Source organism: Anopheles coluzzii, chromosome 3 (genome assembly GCF_943734685.1).
Source record: "Anopheles coluzzii chromosome 3, AcolN3, whole genome shotgun sequence".
Taxonomy (NCBI): Eukaryota; Metazoa; Arthropoda; class Insecta; order Diptera; family Culicidae; genus Anopheles; species Anopheles coluzzii.
In genome coordinates this window covers 70,616,167-70,632,657 of record NC_064671.1, presented here as the reverse complement: position 1 = coordinate 70,632,657, position 16,491 = coordinate 70,616,167, and the positions used below count along the sequence as shown (strand labels likewise).

General features: G+C 45.8%; 1 protein-coding gene across 6 annotated transcripts in view; it reads left to right on the top strand.

Annotated features, from left to right (window-relative positions):
- The window catches only part of LOC120955635 (alpha-catulin), a 72,880-nt gene that overhangs the window by 42,077 nt on the left and 14,312 nt on the right, over nt 1–16,491 (top strand). For all 6 annotated transcript variants that reach the window (XM_040376679.2, XM_049610358.1, XM_049610359.1 and 3 more), the window contains 10 exons: nt 2,011–2,206; nt 9,453–9,643; nt 9,722–9,827; nt 12,662–12,765; nt 12,874–13,020; nt 13,487–13,909; nt 13,990–14,421; nt 14,502–14,789; nt 14,867–15,033; nt 15,497–15,857. In XM_040376679.2, coding sequence (XP_040232613.2) covers nt 2,011–2,206; nt 9,453–9,643; nt 9,722–9,827; nt 12,662–12,765; nt 12,874–13,020; nt 13,487–13,909; nt 13,990–14,421; nt 14,502–14,789; nt 14,867–15,033; nt 15,497–15,857 — 2,415 coding nt within the window. The remainder of the gene's footprint in view (nt 1–2,010; nt 2,207–9,452; nt 9,644–9,721; nt 9,828–12,661; nt 12,766–12,873; nt 13,021–13,486; nt 13,910–13,989; nt 14,422–14,501; nt 14,790–14,866; nt 15,034–15,496; nt 15,858–16,491) is intronic.

Genomic DNA, 16,491 nt, shown 5'->3' with positions numbered 1-16,491 from the left:
TAGCTCATAAAAATTGCTGTCAATTTTCCAGCAGCAGCAGCAGCAGCCAGTTTAGTGCTGCTTTGTTCGGAAATTGATTTACTGTCGATCGGGACCGTTCGGAACAATGTCGGTTTCGTCGGTCTTGTTCTTCTTGTACTGGTTTTCAGCGGGGGAAAAAAATCGGAACTGCAATACTCCCCGGGGGATTGGCCGCGAAATGGCAACAACAACAACAACAAGAACAACTGGCCAACAAGCGAATGGCTATCATTAACAACATAGTAAAACTTCGCCATTAAAAGCCTTCGTCCCAGCCAGCGTATTTTGCGAGCGGAATGGATCACTTTATTAAATGGCAATTGGGCGGGTAGCGCTATTTACAGCCATTAAGCGTTTCTGTTCGGATCGAATCTCACACAGACCGATTTATCCGAACAGTGGCAGTGGATTCGATTCTTTGTATTAATGTGGAAAGTTTTCTGTAAAGACTTTGCCCGAACAAATCATGCTTGGTTTTTCAAATCAAAGGCACCGTTTGGCTTTGTTCGTTCAAATCGTATCGTTAGTATTCCTATCTCGCGCTCTATTTACCGACCATACGCCATTTTCGTATTGTACCGAATGCGGCGAGTTACGATCGACTCGTATTGACTGCTGTATCCCGTAGCACGTGCTAAGGTAACGGGGTAGAATACTAATAATTTCCAGTTTACGAGCGACGGGGACGCCCGACCAACCCGGTTGGACCAACCGCCATAAATAATGCACCACTCGTAAAGCAAACGGGGAAAGGGTGTGTGGCTCTCGTTTCCACTCGGCGACGCCGTGTCGATTGAGCGCCGCGGGAAAACATGTGTCTTGCATTGAGCGGGGTGGAAAAAAAGGACATCGAGCTTGGGTTCCCATGATTATATTTCCACTCTGGCTGGCTTTCTGGCAGGATGGCTGATTCGATCCCATACGGTGGAATATGTTGGTTTACAATTGAATGTAAATAAAAATCATAGCGCCTTTCAAATAATTTATTTATTGTATGGTGAGGATAACGGAAGGTTCTAAAATTTTAAATTGATGTCTCAAGGAAAGGCTGAGGAATGAGTAAAAGGAGCTTTGCGATACATAATGCACAACGCTCTTATGGATTAAATTTAGTTACTAGTTAAGTGGAAAAGGTACTGATCGCAAGTAAATGTTATATTGAATTCGTTTACACTTAGGTAATAAAAACACTTTATCAATTGATTGATTTGTCTTGCAATGTCTTGTCTTGTCTTTTTTAAGCAATTTTCGCACAACAATTACCAAAATAGCTCGAACTATTGTAGTGAAAAGTAGACCATAAATTGTATTACAATTGATATTATCTTCGGGATAATGAATGTTGGGCGACATTGGCAAACAGTTGTCTCAATTTGCACTTAATTAGATTTGCACTCGAGCTGCTTGTGCAGCTTGGCTCGTGTCTCAGAATAAGGTCAATTTTCTTAAGCTTGTGCAAGCGAGTGGCAAGGCTAATTTCAGCTCATTGCTATGGCACAGCAAAGCTATAGCTCCGAATATATGGCATAATCAAGGGCAGATCTAGCAGTAGGAAAGGAATCATTCGATGGCCTGATTTGAACATTATTAGCCTTGAGACGAATGTTGTATTTGTTTTTGAGCTGGAATCAAATATTATGAGAATCTGCAAATTCATTCGATTAGATCACATACACTTGTTGAAATAAGTAATATTGTAGTTAATTATAGTTTTCCGAATAATTTAATGGACGTTTTTATCATTAAAATGTAACACAATAAACACTTATCTTTATTTTCCTTTAAATAGCTTATTGTTTAGTACCGTTTATGCTTGGAGACCAAAGCGTGCCTTCTTAGCGTAAACTGTTGCTTACGTTCACCGCTTGTAGATGTTGCTGGTTCGTGCAGCTTCATGTGAAATGTTTCAAACGTTTTCAACACGCCGCTCGTACAGAACTGCATTACATTGTGACGCTTTTCTTTCCGTCCATATCATCCACCTCACAGATCTCAACCCTAGTGCAGCATCGTTCGGAGCAGCAGCATCACACATCGGAGCAGAAAATGCGCGCCATTGGACGGGTCGGCCAGGCGGTGAACCTGGCGGTGGAGCGGTTCGTAACGGTCGGCGAGACAATCGCAGATGACAATCCCGAGATTAAGCAGGACATGTACGATGCCTGCAAGGAGGCACGAGCAGCCGGTAAGTTTCGTCCCGCTTCGGTCACTTTGCTACCGCTTCCAATAGGAATGCTCGATCCAATTTCCAAAGCAAACTCAGACACCGTCTTATTGGCATCACGTGTGTGTGTGTAAAATATCGTTGATGGAGAGCGGAGAACGGTACATGCCAATTTAAGCAATATTGGTCGTTTTAATGTCATTGTTACAGTTTAGTTGCAGGCCCGAATTATCCGTTCCCATCGATCTGCAAGACGTGGCATATGGGCCTGTGGGTGTAGTGGGTGAGTGTAGTGAGTATGATGTTCATGTTGCCACCCACCATGGCCGTAGTGGTGGTTTGATTACAGGTGGTTTTGACCACCGCCAGCTTCGCATACATTGTAAGCTCGTGTGCGGCGAGCGTAGTCCGGATTGTGTTGATTAGGTGATTTTGAGGTTATGGTGGTTGTTTTAGAAGCTTCCTCAGACCATACCTTCCCTCACATGAGAGTTTTGTTCACTGTTAAGCGGAGGTTAAATTATGAACCACTGTACAACAGCTGGATTGCGGGTGTAAATGCGACAATCAGTGACATCGAACGGTGACTGGTTGCATTTTGCTGGGTGCAGTTTGGAGCACAAACCGCGTGCAAAGGTACAATTATGCGCTTCGCCTCGTTTTGAAACCCCGAAAAAGTGATGTTATAATCCATAGCAATTTGTCGGTTGGACGTTTGTATTTAAACGAACTAGTAGAGGGTACAAAGTCATGCAAGTTTTCGATTTTCACAATCACGTTAAATACACTTGCTTGCAGTGAAAATAATTGGGCAAGGGAAACGTCTTGACAGAGCTCCATTGATTCTTTTAAGCAGCTCTATTTTAAGCTGCAAATAATGAGAGCCAATACCCGCCCTGGGGGGAAAGGCTCTAGTGCCTTATTTGACAAACAACGGAACGAGTTTGTTCTCCATGTGCAGCCCTAGCTTCAGCGCGGTCACCGTTGAGAGCTCCTCCTTCCCGGTGCACTCCCTGTGTTGTCAGCACATCATATTATCACAAAAGTTTCCTTCTCCTATCGCAGACACGTACATCGGTTGGTAGGTAAGAGGTCTCAAAACCGTCGCTGCCCCCCCCCCCCTGCTCCGGATCTTGTCCCGGCACGAACAAAATCAATACGACATTTATCTCAAGTCATACGGTGACGGTGACCGCGCGGCCACATTGAGACGTGATTGATAGTGTCGGTGTGGTAGCTGGGCTTATCCCCGCTCCATTCCCACCTCACACCCATCCACGTTGGTATTATTTATGAGTTTACCCTTGACGGGCGAGCTTGCATTGGTCTGAACCTTAGCAACAGTCGATGTCACTGAAAAGTTGGGCTGCAACACGAGGCAAGAGGAAGAAAGGATTCCATAGAGCTCGCAAAGTGTGATATTGTTGATGGTTTTTATATCAGACAGCAGGTCAAGCGGATGCCACCGTACGGCATCAATCTATGTCAGGTCAAGCCGGGCGGGCGAGCTTGGGCTGGCTGTACCAGCGATAAGTTTCTTGCTTTGACAACTTTTCCACTTTCCGCAGCTTTTGAAGTGGACTGTTTTGAAGTAATGATAGAGTGTGAAGTAAAGTTGTGAGTGTGTCCTTCTTGAATGTTTATAGTAGTTTTTTTTCTTCGTTGGCAGCGTTTTCAGCAAAGATGGAAAGTAAATGATGCAACTGGCTACTCGGCAGCTGTTACATGGATAAGCAAATAAATCATATTTATTTTTGTATGATAAAATATAAAAAGAATGATGAGATAATTGTTTTTGGAATGTTTATACCCTTTGAACTATTAGTTCTTTTTTATAATAATTAAATTTTGATTCCATCAAGTACCTGGCGGCTCCATTATGTAATTTAGGCACAAAACAATTAGGAAATAATTGTTTTACGTTTACAAAAATCAGTGGAAATATAAAATATAAAATAAAATAGAAGAAAAGGTTTTTAACTTGATGTATTGTTTTATAAAAGTAATTAAATAATTATGATAGTCGACAGTCTTTTTTGTGTTAATAAAACCTGAGGAGTTTGACCATGCTCCACGATTGATTGGCAAATAAATGGTTGCTAGCATTAGCAGGACTTTGCGGACAAGACACACACCCGCACAATCGACACAAAAGCACAACGGCTAACGATATGATTGGTGGTTAAAGTTGAAAATGCAGCTGGAACATGGTTTGAATTTAAAATAGCACCGCTCATTCGCCCGGAGTGGCGGAATGGCGGACATCCTGCAGGCGTGAACAGAGCCTAGAATGTGAACAAAAGCCGCAACCGATCGAAAAACTATACCTCCCCGTTGTGCAGTTTGTGCACCAGGCAAGAAACGAGGGCGACAAAAAACACGGTGACACACACACACACACATCGTTCGAATCATCTATTATCCTTGCGTAGCTGAAACGTTTTGCGGTGATGGAATGGCTGCTGAGAGAAACTTTTAATTGACGGAAGAAAAAGCCCACCCAAACGAACATCCTGCACCGTACCCCCTTTTGCTGGTGGTGTGAACGTGAGCCTAGAAATGAAAACGGGCTATCTAGGCCGCGCCTGCTGGACCGAAGACCAAAAAAAGCAAAAAAAGCAAAACGAAAGTGTCGTGAAAGCCCGGAGGAGCATTAAAAGCATTTCAAAGCGTAACGGAAACGGTGTCGGGCTTCGCTGCTTGCCACCGTTCTCGCACCACCCCGAGCGGCGGGGAGTACTTCCCGGTCCTGGTAAAAACCGCGCGAACCGAGAATAGACAAACGGAGACCTTTAATTTTAATTGCCATCCTATCCAATTTTATCGCACAACAATCGGGCGTCGGTGTAGCCGGTGGTCCGTCCTGGTACGAGAATGGCTCAAGCGCAAAACAATGAAGCGTGGTTTGTTTCCATCAGGTTCCCCTCGGGAGGGTGAGAGGAAAACAGTGCGAAAGGAAAGGCTGTTCGTTATTTGATGACGACCGACCGTCCGAGTTTGACCTAGTTCGCTCACGAGCATCATGAATGTATGGTCGTACGTTCTTTAATTTCCATTCGATCAGCCGAACTACCGGCCCACTACCGAAATATCGAATTGTGCTTAATTTCCACATGTTTTCATTTGCAGTTCGAGTGTGGAGCGCGATAAAACGGCATTGTACGTTGCGCGGTGTTTAGTTTCGTCGTTTGCAAAGTGTGCATGGGGTTGAAAATACGCAAAATAGGAATTCGTGGAAAACGCTCCATGCAGGCACGGATTGATGCCGCTCGCAGGCGCGATTGCTCACTGGCGTGTGCGCGCGCGGACGAAACGGGCGATTTGTGTGCTTTTGCGTTTAATTAATAAACTGCAATGGAAGCGATACGTGGAAGCAATGTATCCAGAGCACTTAATAAGGGTGTCATCAGCTGCAGGAAATACGCTGTCATTCTGTATGGCAATACGAGTGATGGAGAAGCTTGCTGAAAAGATGTTAACGAAATGATGCCGAACGAGCTGGATGAGTTCAAATGAATCCGAGCTGTCGAAAGGAAATTGGGAATACTGTTGTTTAGTTAAACTTGTTTACTTTCATACGCTTTGTCAGCACCATTTCAAATTCAACTTGAGCGTCTTTTCTGTTTTCACAAATAACCGCTCGCCAAGCCCTCCCTTTGCTACTGGAGTTGAATAATGAATGGATTTTGATGAGAAATATCGTTCGCGCACTACACACATGGGTAGATGGGAATGTAAGACCGGTTTCATATTTATCAAATCCCTCCTACGGGGGGAAGTTTTGAACGAATCGAACGAAGAAACGAAACGGACATTGGTCCATTGGTGTATCAGCTGGACGATTATGGGCTCTGACGTGGACAGATGTACCACCACCATGGCTGTTGGGGCCATTCTGCTGCACTGCTCCTTCGGTTGTTGTGGGAAGCTCAATTACTTGGCTGTGACTGTGTGTGTGTCTAAGTGTGTGATTGTAGCGAAACAAGCAAAGCAAAAATAAGGCACACCAGCTGACGCTAAATCCCATACTAATTGAAGCCTTAAATCACTTCACCGGTCGAAGCCAGACGAGCTACCGGTCACCGGCTGCTGCTGCTGTTAGAGCGAGTGTGTTTTCTTTCGTCGCTTGTGTAAAATTGTGCTCCTTCCGTTTCTGGGGTGGGGTAATTTTCCCACTACTACCACCACCACCACCACCACCACCACCACCATGTAACATCAACACACACGGATACGCAATATCGCGCATTCCTTGCGCCGACAACGTGCATCGTCTAGCACAGGAAAAAAACGGGGGAAAAAACAAGGCGAGCCGCCCGGAGCTTTCCAATTCACCAGCACCAACGACCGCCGCCTACGGTGGCGGTGAATTTTATAGGTTTCGCATTATCATGTTATCGTGTTTATGGGTGGGATCGTAAAATTCGCTTGTTTAACGCCACGCTGAAGCAAAAATTCGTTTGCTGTGCCTCTCTGCTTGAATAGGAAGCAACAACAAAAAAAAAAAAAATCGCGCTACAGTGTTGCAAGTAAAGCGCAACATTTTACTACATTTCTCAGTTTTATCTGAAGGCGCGCGCTACGCAAAAGCCGACCAGAAGAAAGGTATCGGCAAACAGGCAAACAGGCAATAGGTGGAAAACGCGATATCAGGCGCAAAACCCCTTTTTGCACCTTTGTAGTGTGGAGTTAAATCTGTGGGAGTGAAAGAAGGCTAAAACGGCGAGTCTTTTGGGTACAAGTCATTTGCCGTGGGAAGAAAGGTTAGGGTTTGTATGGAACAGGGTAAAGTTTTTATGAGTGCTGAAGCAACACGAAGCTTCGCTTTTCATCAGCGACAGGTGGAAGATTAGGAGCAGCAAATGAAATTGAGATTGAATTTTTGATTGAATAAATTGATGTTCAATATACTTGCTTCGGTCGGTTGTTTTGTGCTATACTTCACGTCTGTTTTACCTCAGTAGCTTTAATTTAGTCGCTTTAACAACTATGTAATGTATACGACGCAGTATTATTGTATCATTCCATCTGAAAAGGATACTATTCTCTCCTTCCCAAGAGATAGTATAAATAACCGTTTGTTCGAACGCTGCAGCTCAAACGGAAAACCTCTAAACTCACATACAAACACACACACACACACACACACACACACACACACACACACACACACACATAAAGAGGGAAAACATTTCCCTTTTCGCAAGTGCTGCATCTCTCGCTGACGTACTGCAATAACACCGCAGTACGCCCGCCCCAAACGCAGCCAAGAATCGTGACAGTGAAAGTTAAACGAAAATCACCCGTAGTGTTTGTTCCGGTAGCGGTTAGAGCAAACGGAAACCGCAGCAGCGATGCGTTTGCAGAATGCACACCACTAGAGCTCAGGGCGCTAGGTGTTGAAGGTGCAAGTGGGTGTGAGGTGGTACGTGTCCACACAGTTTGCAGGATGCACGATAAAATATGCAAACTTTTCAAATAGTCCAATCAAAAACTTTCTACACTGCACTGTTTACTTTTTGTGCTAGCACGATTCCCCTCTTCACAAGGAAGCCGGCCTTTGGCAATGATGTTTGAAATTAGATTTTACGCTGCAATATTGCCAAGTGGCATGAAGTTTGGGTATTGGTGCGTGGTGCCGGTCAAGTGCTGGTGCCGTGAAAGTGGGTCCTTTAATTAAATCTGCAAGACCGTTTTGCTAAAGTGAGGGAAATTTTGGGAAACACCTTTTTTGTGGTTGTGCCCGAAAGAGTGTTTTTTTTTTGCATCCCGATTTCCTTTCTAACTCAGTGAGGTACTTGATCTTCCGAAGAAATTACTTGCACCACAGCCAATCGTTTTACTAGTTTTGTTGTGTTTACCCCCTCTAAAGCCAACGCTCCAGCTGGTCAGTTCGGCAAGACGGTGGGCAAATTTTACGCTCCGTAAAACAACGAGCTGAGCTGTGAAAATCGGCACGCACGGCGGCGTGAAAAGTACACTCACTAAATGTGTACCCAGAGAAGCGCCCAACACGCAAAACCCTCGGCAAAACATGGTCAAGCAATGGTCTGTAAGGGTTTGTTTTATGCTTACTTTACCACTGGCCGTGTCGTGCGATGGGACGCATGGCAAGGGAGAAGGTGTAAAGTTTACGACACGGCTTCGTTACAGCTCCAGCCATCAACAGTGTGTCATTTCGGTCTGAGCTGCTTTCTCCAGCAGCAAGAAGTAGCTGCACTGCACTGTAAAGGCATTTGCAGGGAATTGGCTAGATGAACGGACTCTTCCAATGGAGTTTACGACAGTTGTCCCATGGGGGACATGCACAGGGAATGACAATTGAATTATGGATAACTGAATCGGATGGGTCATTGTAGTTGACGAGGCTATGATTATGGTTATTTTCCGGTGTGGTATGTGAGAGGTCACTCACTGCCAGCAGAAAGGGCATATTTTGGAGGGGGAACCAGGCTAGACTTTGCTCGCGTGTTTGCGATCAGAAGTCGCTAGAACAAATCAAGGTACGCTCGTACGCTTTTACACGATTTTCCTTCTACAAGTACACCATGAAAAGTAATGACGGTGCATAAAGACAGGGAAACTGGTCGTAAAATGCATGGAGAACATTTTAATTTTGTAAAAATGTTTGTCCAAAAAGGAAGAACGCAGCAAAGGGACATGGAGGAGGAGGGACAATGGCATAGGCTGTTGGTTAATAAAAGCGTGTCTGCTCTTCGGGAAGGCTCTTCATATGCAATGGAGTAGATTTATTATCTCAGATTTATGTACTCGCTACTCGGAACGGAACAACCTGTTTGAAAGCAGCGAGAGCAAATAAACCAAAAGCACAAAGCTCCACAAAGACAAAGGCAAAGTGGAAAATGGGAAAAGAATTATTGGTTCCAGACGAGATCATCATCGAGCACCACTTCCATCACGAACTTCAATAACAAATGCAATCATTATAAATTTGCAAAAGCGAAATGAAATCGTACGGATAGGCAATAAACGAAAAGTGCTTTAAAATTTATGAAGCTTCCCGTTCGGGGAATGAATTGCTCGGATCTGGCATGGTGGTAGTAGATTGAGCTGAACAACGCTTGTATTATGCATCACATGCCAACATTCAGGGGTAAACGAATGGCGCGATGCGGCAGGGCAAGATACTCCTCATAGTAGGGTGTGAGTTCAAGCCGGCAAAGGACCGAAAATGTTTGAATTTATTTACAAAAATGTTTCTTCTGTTGTTTAAAACTGTGAAATTTCTGTATCCTTCTCTTTGCAGGCTCATCGATAGAGCGCTTATGTGATATAGCGGCAACAGATCCGACGGTCGGATACTCGCCGCGGCCAAACCCGATCGACGACAGGGGACCGATGATACGCGCCGCCCGGACGCTGCTCAGTTCGGTGACGCGTGTCCTGCTGCTGGCGGACATTGTGGTCGTGAAGCAGTTATTATTAGCCAAAGACAGGGTAACTATTGTGAGGCAGCTACGCAACCAGAAGCCACCAATGTCTTAATGCCGGTTTTGCTTCTCCTTCCCCAAACAGGTAGCTAGAACTTTAGGTAGATTAGAATCAGTGGCCAATTTTACAGAATTCGTGAAAGCGTTCTCAGTGTTCGGTGCAGAGATGGTCGAGCTGGCGCATGTTACAGGTGAGTGAAATGTGGTGCACTTTTCTATAAACTCAACTAAAAAAAACCAAATCCCCTTCAAACGACTGCCAGCCATGTCCGAGTGTCCGTCGGTTCACTGCAATGTTCCCCCTATTTTGGAATGGGCTCTCGTGCTAGGCACAAATATTTCTTCACCCAGTTTGAGCCGTAAGCAAGAGCTTCCTGTTTGCGCTTCGTGCTGCTCCTGCCTTTGGTGCTCCGGTCGCGATTGCTGCAAAAAAAAGGCGGAAAAGAAATTGACCAATGAGCTATTTATAAGAAAATTGTTTTAATTTAACGGCCCACTAGACACGTCACACAGCCCACGCGGTCGGGGAAGGAAGGCTGCTCCAAATGCAACCGGAAACCGTTCGCTTCCGGGTGCTTTTCAAAGCCATGTGCAGCGCGGTCATGGGTCGAAAAAGCGGAAGAATGTAAATCGTTGTTTGATTCGGTGGCTCGGCTTTCTCTTCCGTGCTTTTCCTTTTATTTGTTTCCGCCGCCGCCGCTGGATGCTCAGTGAAGGGTGAACGATTTAGCTCGACACGCTTTTTTTCCTCGGTACTCTATTTCACATTTTCTTTCTGCTTGGGCCGTTCCGTCTCCCTTAGAATAATGAGGCTTTTTCATAGTGCATGAAGGGAGAAATGGCACCCATAACTCTTTGGCTCGTTAATCAAGTGGAATAGAAATAGTTTTGTGATGGCATTGATTTTCGATTTTTTTCATGGACAGTCCTTACCCGGTTTGGGTTGTCTCACAATCGCGTGTGTGAGTGTCTGGCTAAGTTTAAGCAAAATACCCTACATGCTTGTTCCAATCGTAGCCATATTTCATACTTAAACTCAAGTTTAACAATGTTTTACGATCGGGATGGGATTTACCGGGCTCATGTCCCGCAAAGTACGAGCAGCTTTATGAACATCTGTTTCTCCTTACATGTGTGTGTGTGATTTTGAGCTTGTGAATGTGTCTTACACAGTTTCTTACGTCACCTGATATATCTATCCTTTGAGACCTTTGACAGAAATGACTTCATTTGTTTGCTTTAACTCTATGTTCTGTGTCTTGTACGTCGTGTCTAAGGGACACGCCCCGGAGACGGTTTCAGCACGTTCGTTAGCGAAGGGTTAGGGAGGCCGATTCCGATCCATCTGCCCACACCGAGACGAATTATAATAAAGAAATGGTCCCGGGCATTACGGATGACTAACTGCGCAGCATAAAAAAGCAGTATGGAGCCCATCAAAATCCCTTCTGGTTGTTAGCAGCAGCAGCAGCTGGATGGTTCAATTTAGTCTGACTACGGAAATGGAGAAAGCACATGTGAATGGTGCCCCATGTGATAGGGCAAGACACACCCACATAAAACTTCTCTTCACGCTGATAAATGGTTCGGCATTGTTTGTGTGTTTCTTTCTCAATGGTTTCGCTATTCTTAAATGTGGCTTTTGAGCTGAGCGATAAGAATATGTGTGTTTAAATGATTGGATACAGACTTATGATATGGTAGTGGGGGTTTTATGATATCTAATTGGAACCAGATGAGACAATCACTTTCCAAAGGATATCGGGGTATTCGTTGATAAGCTTGTTAGCAATAAATCAAGCTTGACCATTAGCAAAAGCAATTTCATTTTTCGATTCGATTCCACGCAGATATCTCATAAAAGTAAACATAAATTCATATCGCCATGATGATAACCTTAGCGTGGTAAAGTGTTTTGAAAACGTTATAAATTTCGATCGAAATTCCATAATTTAATGTAAAACTTTTCTATGGCCCGTCCTTTAATGTAAACGACCTCAACAGGAAAGCGAAGGAACATTTTACTGAGGATAAAAAAGACAGTATTTTACACCCCGGCGTTTTATAAGGCATTTTCATTTCCAATAAATCCAAGTAAAGAAAGAGAGAGAGAGAGCGAGAGAGCGAGAGAGTAAGAAAGAGAGAGAGAGTGAGCTAGGTAAAGTTTAATCGGCTTATCCCTTCCCGGTGCTCTAATCTCATCGCTTGCTTCTCATAACTGTCACTCAACCGTTTTCCACCCTTTTGAAGATTGGAACGCAAAAATCTTCCCTCCCACTCTCACACACACAGCGCACGGGATAGAAGAGGTTCCAGATTAAAATAACCCCCCCCCCCCCCCGCGATGTAAAGGAGCCGAACAGGTTCAAAGGATCAGGAGAGGAGGTGTAATGTGGGGCGGTAGCCATCGCGACCCGCTCGAAGGCTGCGACAGCGCGATGGGGGAAACGTGTGAGAATTTATGATTCCTGGTGTAATAACTTGACATGGTATGCGGTCAACGACACTATGTCGTTCACAACAGAGGAAAGGGAGCGTGTGTGTGTGTGTGCAAGGAGACTTGGGGGAGGTTATGAAGGATGTGGTATTTGCCGTTTGCACAGCATTCGCCACCGTTGCTGCACAGGGACCGGGGTCACCGGGCAAGTGGTTAGCTTGCCCTCCTAACCGGTTCATAATTGCGGGTCATAAATTGAAAGTGGGAAAGATTTAATGGGATTAATTAAATTAATCGCCTGTGTTGTGTCCCTAGTGTGTGTGTGTTTATAGGGTGAACGCAAACACTCCTTCGAGATATTCATTTGTGAGCTTTCCACGTGAGTCTGAGTTCTATAAGCTTCTCAACTGACAGGAACTTACGGAACAATAAGATTTATTTGTTTTTTCTGTTATTGAGGATCATGACAAGCTTTAGGAATTGGTCGAAAAGAACTGCTTGCTAGGAGTTGATTTCCCACATACACATTCAACGCTGTGACATGTGCGCTTATATGCTCCTTTGCCTTTCTCCCATTTCAACGGGCAGGCAATCGACAGAACGACTTGAAGGACGAGCGAAGACGGGCCCAGATGTCCTCGGCACGACAAGTTCTCGAGCGTTCGACAATGATGCTGCTAACATCATCGAAGGTAAGTCAGCCGGAGCAGCAAAACCTGACGCCCGAGCGAATGTGACGCGTCCTGATTCCGTACTTCTTCTTCTGCTTCTTCCGCGCTCCGTTTTCCTCCCCAACGCAGACGTGTCTACGGCATTCCGAATGTGCCCACTCGAAGGAAAACCGTGATACGGTGTTCTGCCAGATGCGACGAGCAATGGACCTGATACACTACGTGGTGAAGGACGGCATCCTAGAGTCCGCATCGGACCGGAACGCATTAAGGCAGGTTAGTGTGTATATGGGTGGGTGTGTCTATGTGTTTAGGGTGGATTCTTGGGAGTGATATGGGAGCTTGATAGGAAATTGTCCACGCTCGGTCGAGTGCCGTTTCCGGACAGCCGTTTATTTACCGATCGGAGATTACCGAAGTGATTGAGTGATTTCCAAACGTGAAGTACAGTTTAAAAGGGTGTTTAGTTAGTAGCATAAGCCAGTGGACATTGTGAAGTGAAATGTGTCTCATTTATTGTCACATTACGGTTTGCAAGAAAGGGTCTCGTGATCAAAAAGATCAATTTAAATGGTAGAATTCCTCTCTTAAAAGGAGTATATTTCCGTATGGCTAGCTAGGCTATATGAATTTAAAGAATATCTTTATAGAATTAGCAAGAAAGATACAATTTTAATCCGTACTCAAAACTGGAACAATCAATTGCATTTCATTCTTACTATTACTTCACCCCCATTGCAAGGTACCGGAGTGGGATTCGGAGCGTGCGACGGCATTTACCTGCCTGCGGCACTTTTCCCGCCTGATCGAGATATCTCGTCCGAGCTATGATCGTAATGCCGGCCCTGGAGGCGGTGGTGTACCACCGGGTGGTATCTCGGGCAGTGTTCAAGGACCGCCACCGAGCGTCAAGGACCGCACACCGACGATGGGACCTCCACTCTTGTCCAAGGAGTGCATCTCACCGACCCAGGTGCGCGACAAGGAAACGGGCATCGCCGAGCATCGGCGCGACCGTGACCTGATGCGGCGAAACAGCGAGCGGGACCGGGAGCGGGAACGGGAGCGTGAGCGGGACCGGGACCGTGACAGAAATTCCATTGGCCATTCCAGAGAGTATAGTACTAGGGAGCGCGAGTTTCCCAAATATGACAATAAGGCGGATGTAAGTAGCAGGTGCCTGTGGGTTGGTGGTGAGTCGGTGAGTGAATGTTGATGTCTGCAATGTCTCGTATCGTTCTACAGCTAGGAATTTCGATATTCTCGACGGACACCCGGGAGCAGCTGCTCGCCGCCCTGGACAAGGTGTGCGAGAAGACGCAAGACTTTACCGATTCGGCCTACACCAGCCACGAGCATCGCGAGAACATACTGCTGCTGTGCGACCGGGCCAAGCTGGAGCTGAACCAGCTGATGCGCATCGCGGTCAGCATGGAGCAGTACCCGAACTCGTCCTTCGACATCGACGGTGCGATCGAGAGCGTGCTGGCGGCGGCCCACGACCTGACGACGCAGCTGACGCTGACCGCCCAGGACCAGTCGGCCGAGCTGTCGCACATCATCAAATCCGGCATCGACATTGCCAACTCGCTCAGGAACATTGCCTTAAACCAGGAACTCGACCGGCTGCAGGAGTGCGCCGACCGGTTCCATGAGCATATCGATCACATGCTGGAGGTAACGAGGAATAGTACACTCAGCTATTGATTTTGGATTGTGTCTTTTAACATGTCTTGTCTTGCTGTTCCGTTCCACAGGTGTGCAAACTGCTGCGCCAGATAGCTTTAACCGAAACACTTCAAGTACAAGCCAAGTTTACCGAAATTAATGTTAGAATCTACGGACCACAGGTGATAACGGCCGCCCGGGCACTAACCTCGCATCCGCAGAGCAAGATCGCGAAGGAAAATCTCGAAGTGTTCGTCGACATGTGGCAGTGGCTGTCAACGGACGTCACCACGATCACGAAGGAGGTGATCGATCTGGCGCAGTCGTCCACGAAGATGGACAAAACCACCGAATACCTAAGTCTTCCGCGGCCAGGTGTAAGTGTTGGGGAAGGTTTTTGAGGGAAATAGGAAGCGCTTGGAGTTTATTGTTGGATTGTTTTGATGTATTGCAGAAGCACGGCACCACGTCGAAGCCGCTGAAACCTACTCGGCTCGATTCGGAGGAGCAGGAGAAAATTGCCAAAACCGGACTGGAGATGAAGATGGTAACGAACGAGATGGATGCCGAGACTGACAAGTGGAACGGTGCGTCCGAGGAGAACAATGACATCGTTAAAAGGTAGGTGGAGAAGATTAGAAGATGATAGTGGTTTTACAAGAAGTCGTGTAAGGTAGCGCCACTGGTGGATTTTCTGGAAAGCTATTGACAGCTGTTTGTAGACATTGGACGTAGTGAAGCACCTCTGGTGGAATGTTTCAGAAGCTTTTGATAGATGTCTGTTTACATTGGATATGGTGAAGCTTTCGAAAAGTTCAAAATAATATCCTGAATTGATTTCAAGTCCTAATTTACACTCAAGAATAGCAGAAATTGGTTGGAGATCTAATAAGTTATCTTTTGAACCGATATTGTGGAGCTTCACACTGTGTTAAGGCATCATCCAGTAATTTATTTTACTTCAAATTGTCAATCTTCCTTTCCTATAACATTCAGTCACGAATCTCCATACAATGTTGAACTCAATTCTCGTTCAAAACTTCAATTTAACTTACCAACAATCACTCTTCCTTCTCAAACCCAGAGCAAAGAACATGTCCGCGATGGCATTTTCGATGTACCAGTTCACCAAAGGCGAAGGTACGCTCCGCACGACGCAGGACCTGTTCACGCAGGCCGAATACTTTGCCGAGGAGGCGAACCGGCTGTACAAGGTGGTGCGGCAGTTCTCGTACCAGGTGCCAGCCGGCCCGCCGAAGAAGGAGCTGCTCGAGCATCTCGACAAGGTGCCGACGTACGTGCAGACGCTGCAGTTCACGGTGAAGGACCCGACCGTCGGCAAGGCGGCCACCTTCGTCAAAGTCGACCACGTCATCCAGGAGACGAAGAATCTGATGAATGTGATATCAAAGGTTGTTTCCACCTGCTTCGTGTGCGCGGACCGGGTAAGTGCCAAACCAAGCGCGGGGAAGGGTGATTGTGTGTGCCTTGTTTTTCACTTCGTCTTTGTCTTTGGAGCTGTGCTCTGGCAAAGATAAAAATAAATGGGGAGGGAGGGGAAAAGTAACTTTGCATTGCGAGATAAAAGGGTAAAGTAACACAAAAAAGAGGAAAAGGACGATCCTTTGTGTGGGGCGCTGAAAAACTCAAAGGATGCTTTCCAGCTTGCTGATAAACCAGAACTAGGACGGAAAACTGGAAAACACGCGAACAAAAAAAAGAAGAAGAAAAAAACGAACGCGCCCGCGGTCGCTGTAATCCGCGCGCACCGTTCGAACGAAGCCGTGTGGTTTGCATTTGCATAATTTAATTACTATTCATTATTTAATCATGCACCGTTTCCGTTCCGTTCCGTTCGATGTGTAACTAGTTTTTGGTTGGTATGATTTTTGTTTTTCGTTGCCTCTGTTCGGCTATTGGGGCGTCGTTCTATCGTTTGTAATCGATGATTTTCGTGTGGTTATTTATTTTCCATTTTTATCCTCTTGGTATGGTCCTTTCTCTATTTTGTTCTCGCTCCCATGCTGAGGTGCTGCGTACCTGATTGTGCTGTAATTGCATTGTGACCCTTTAAACGAG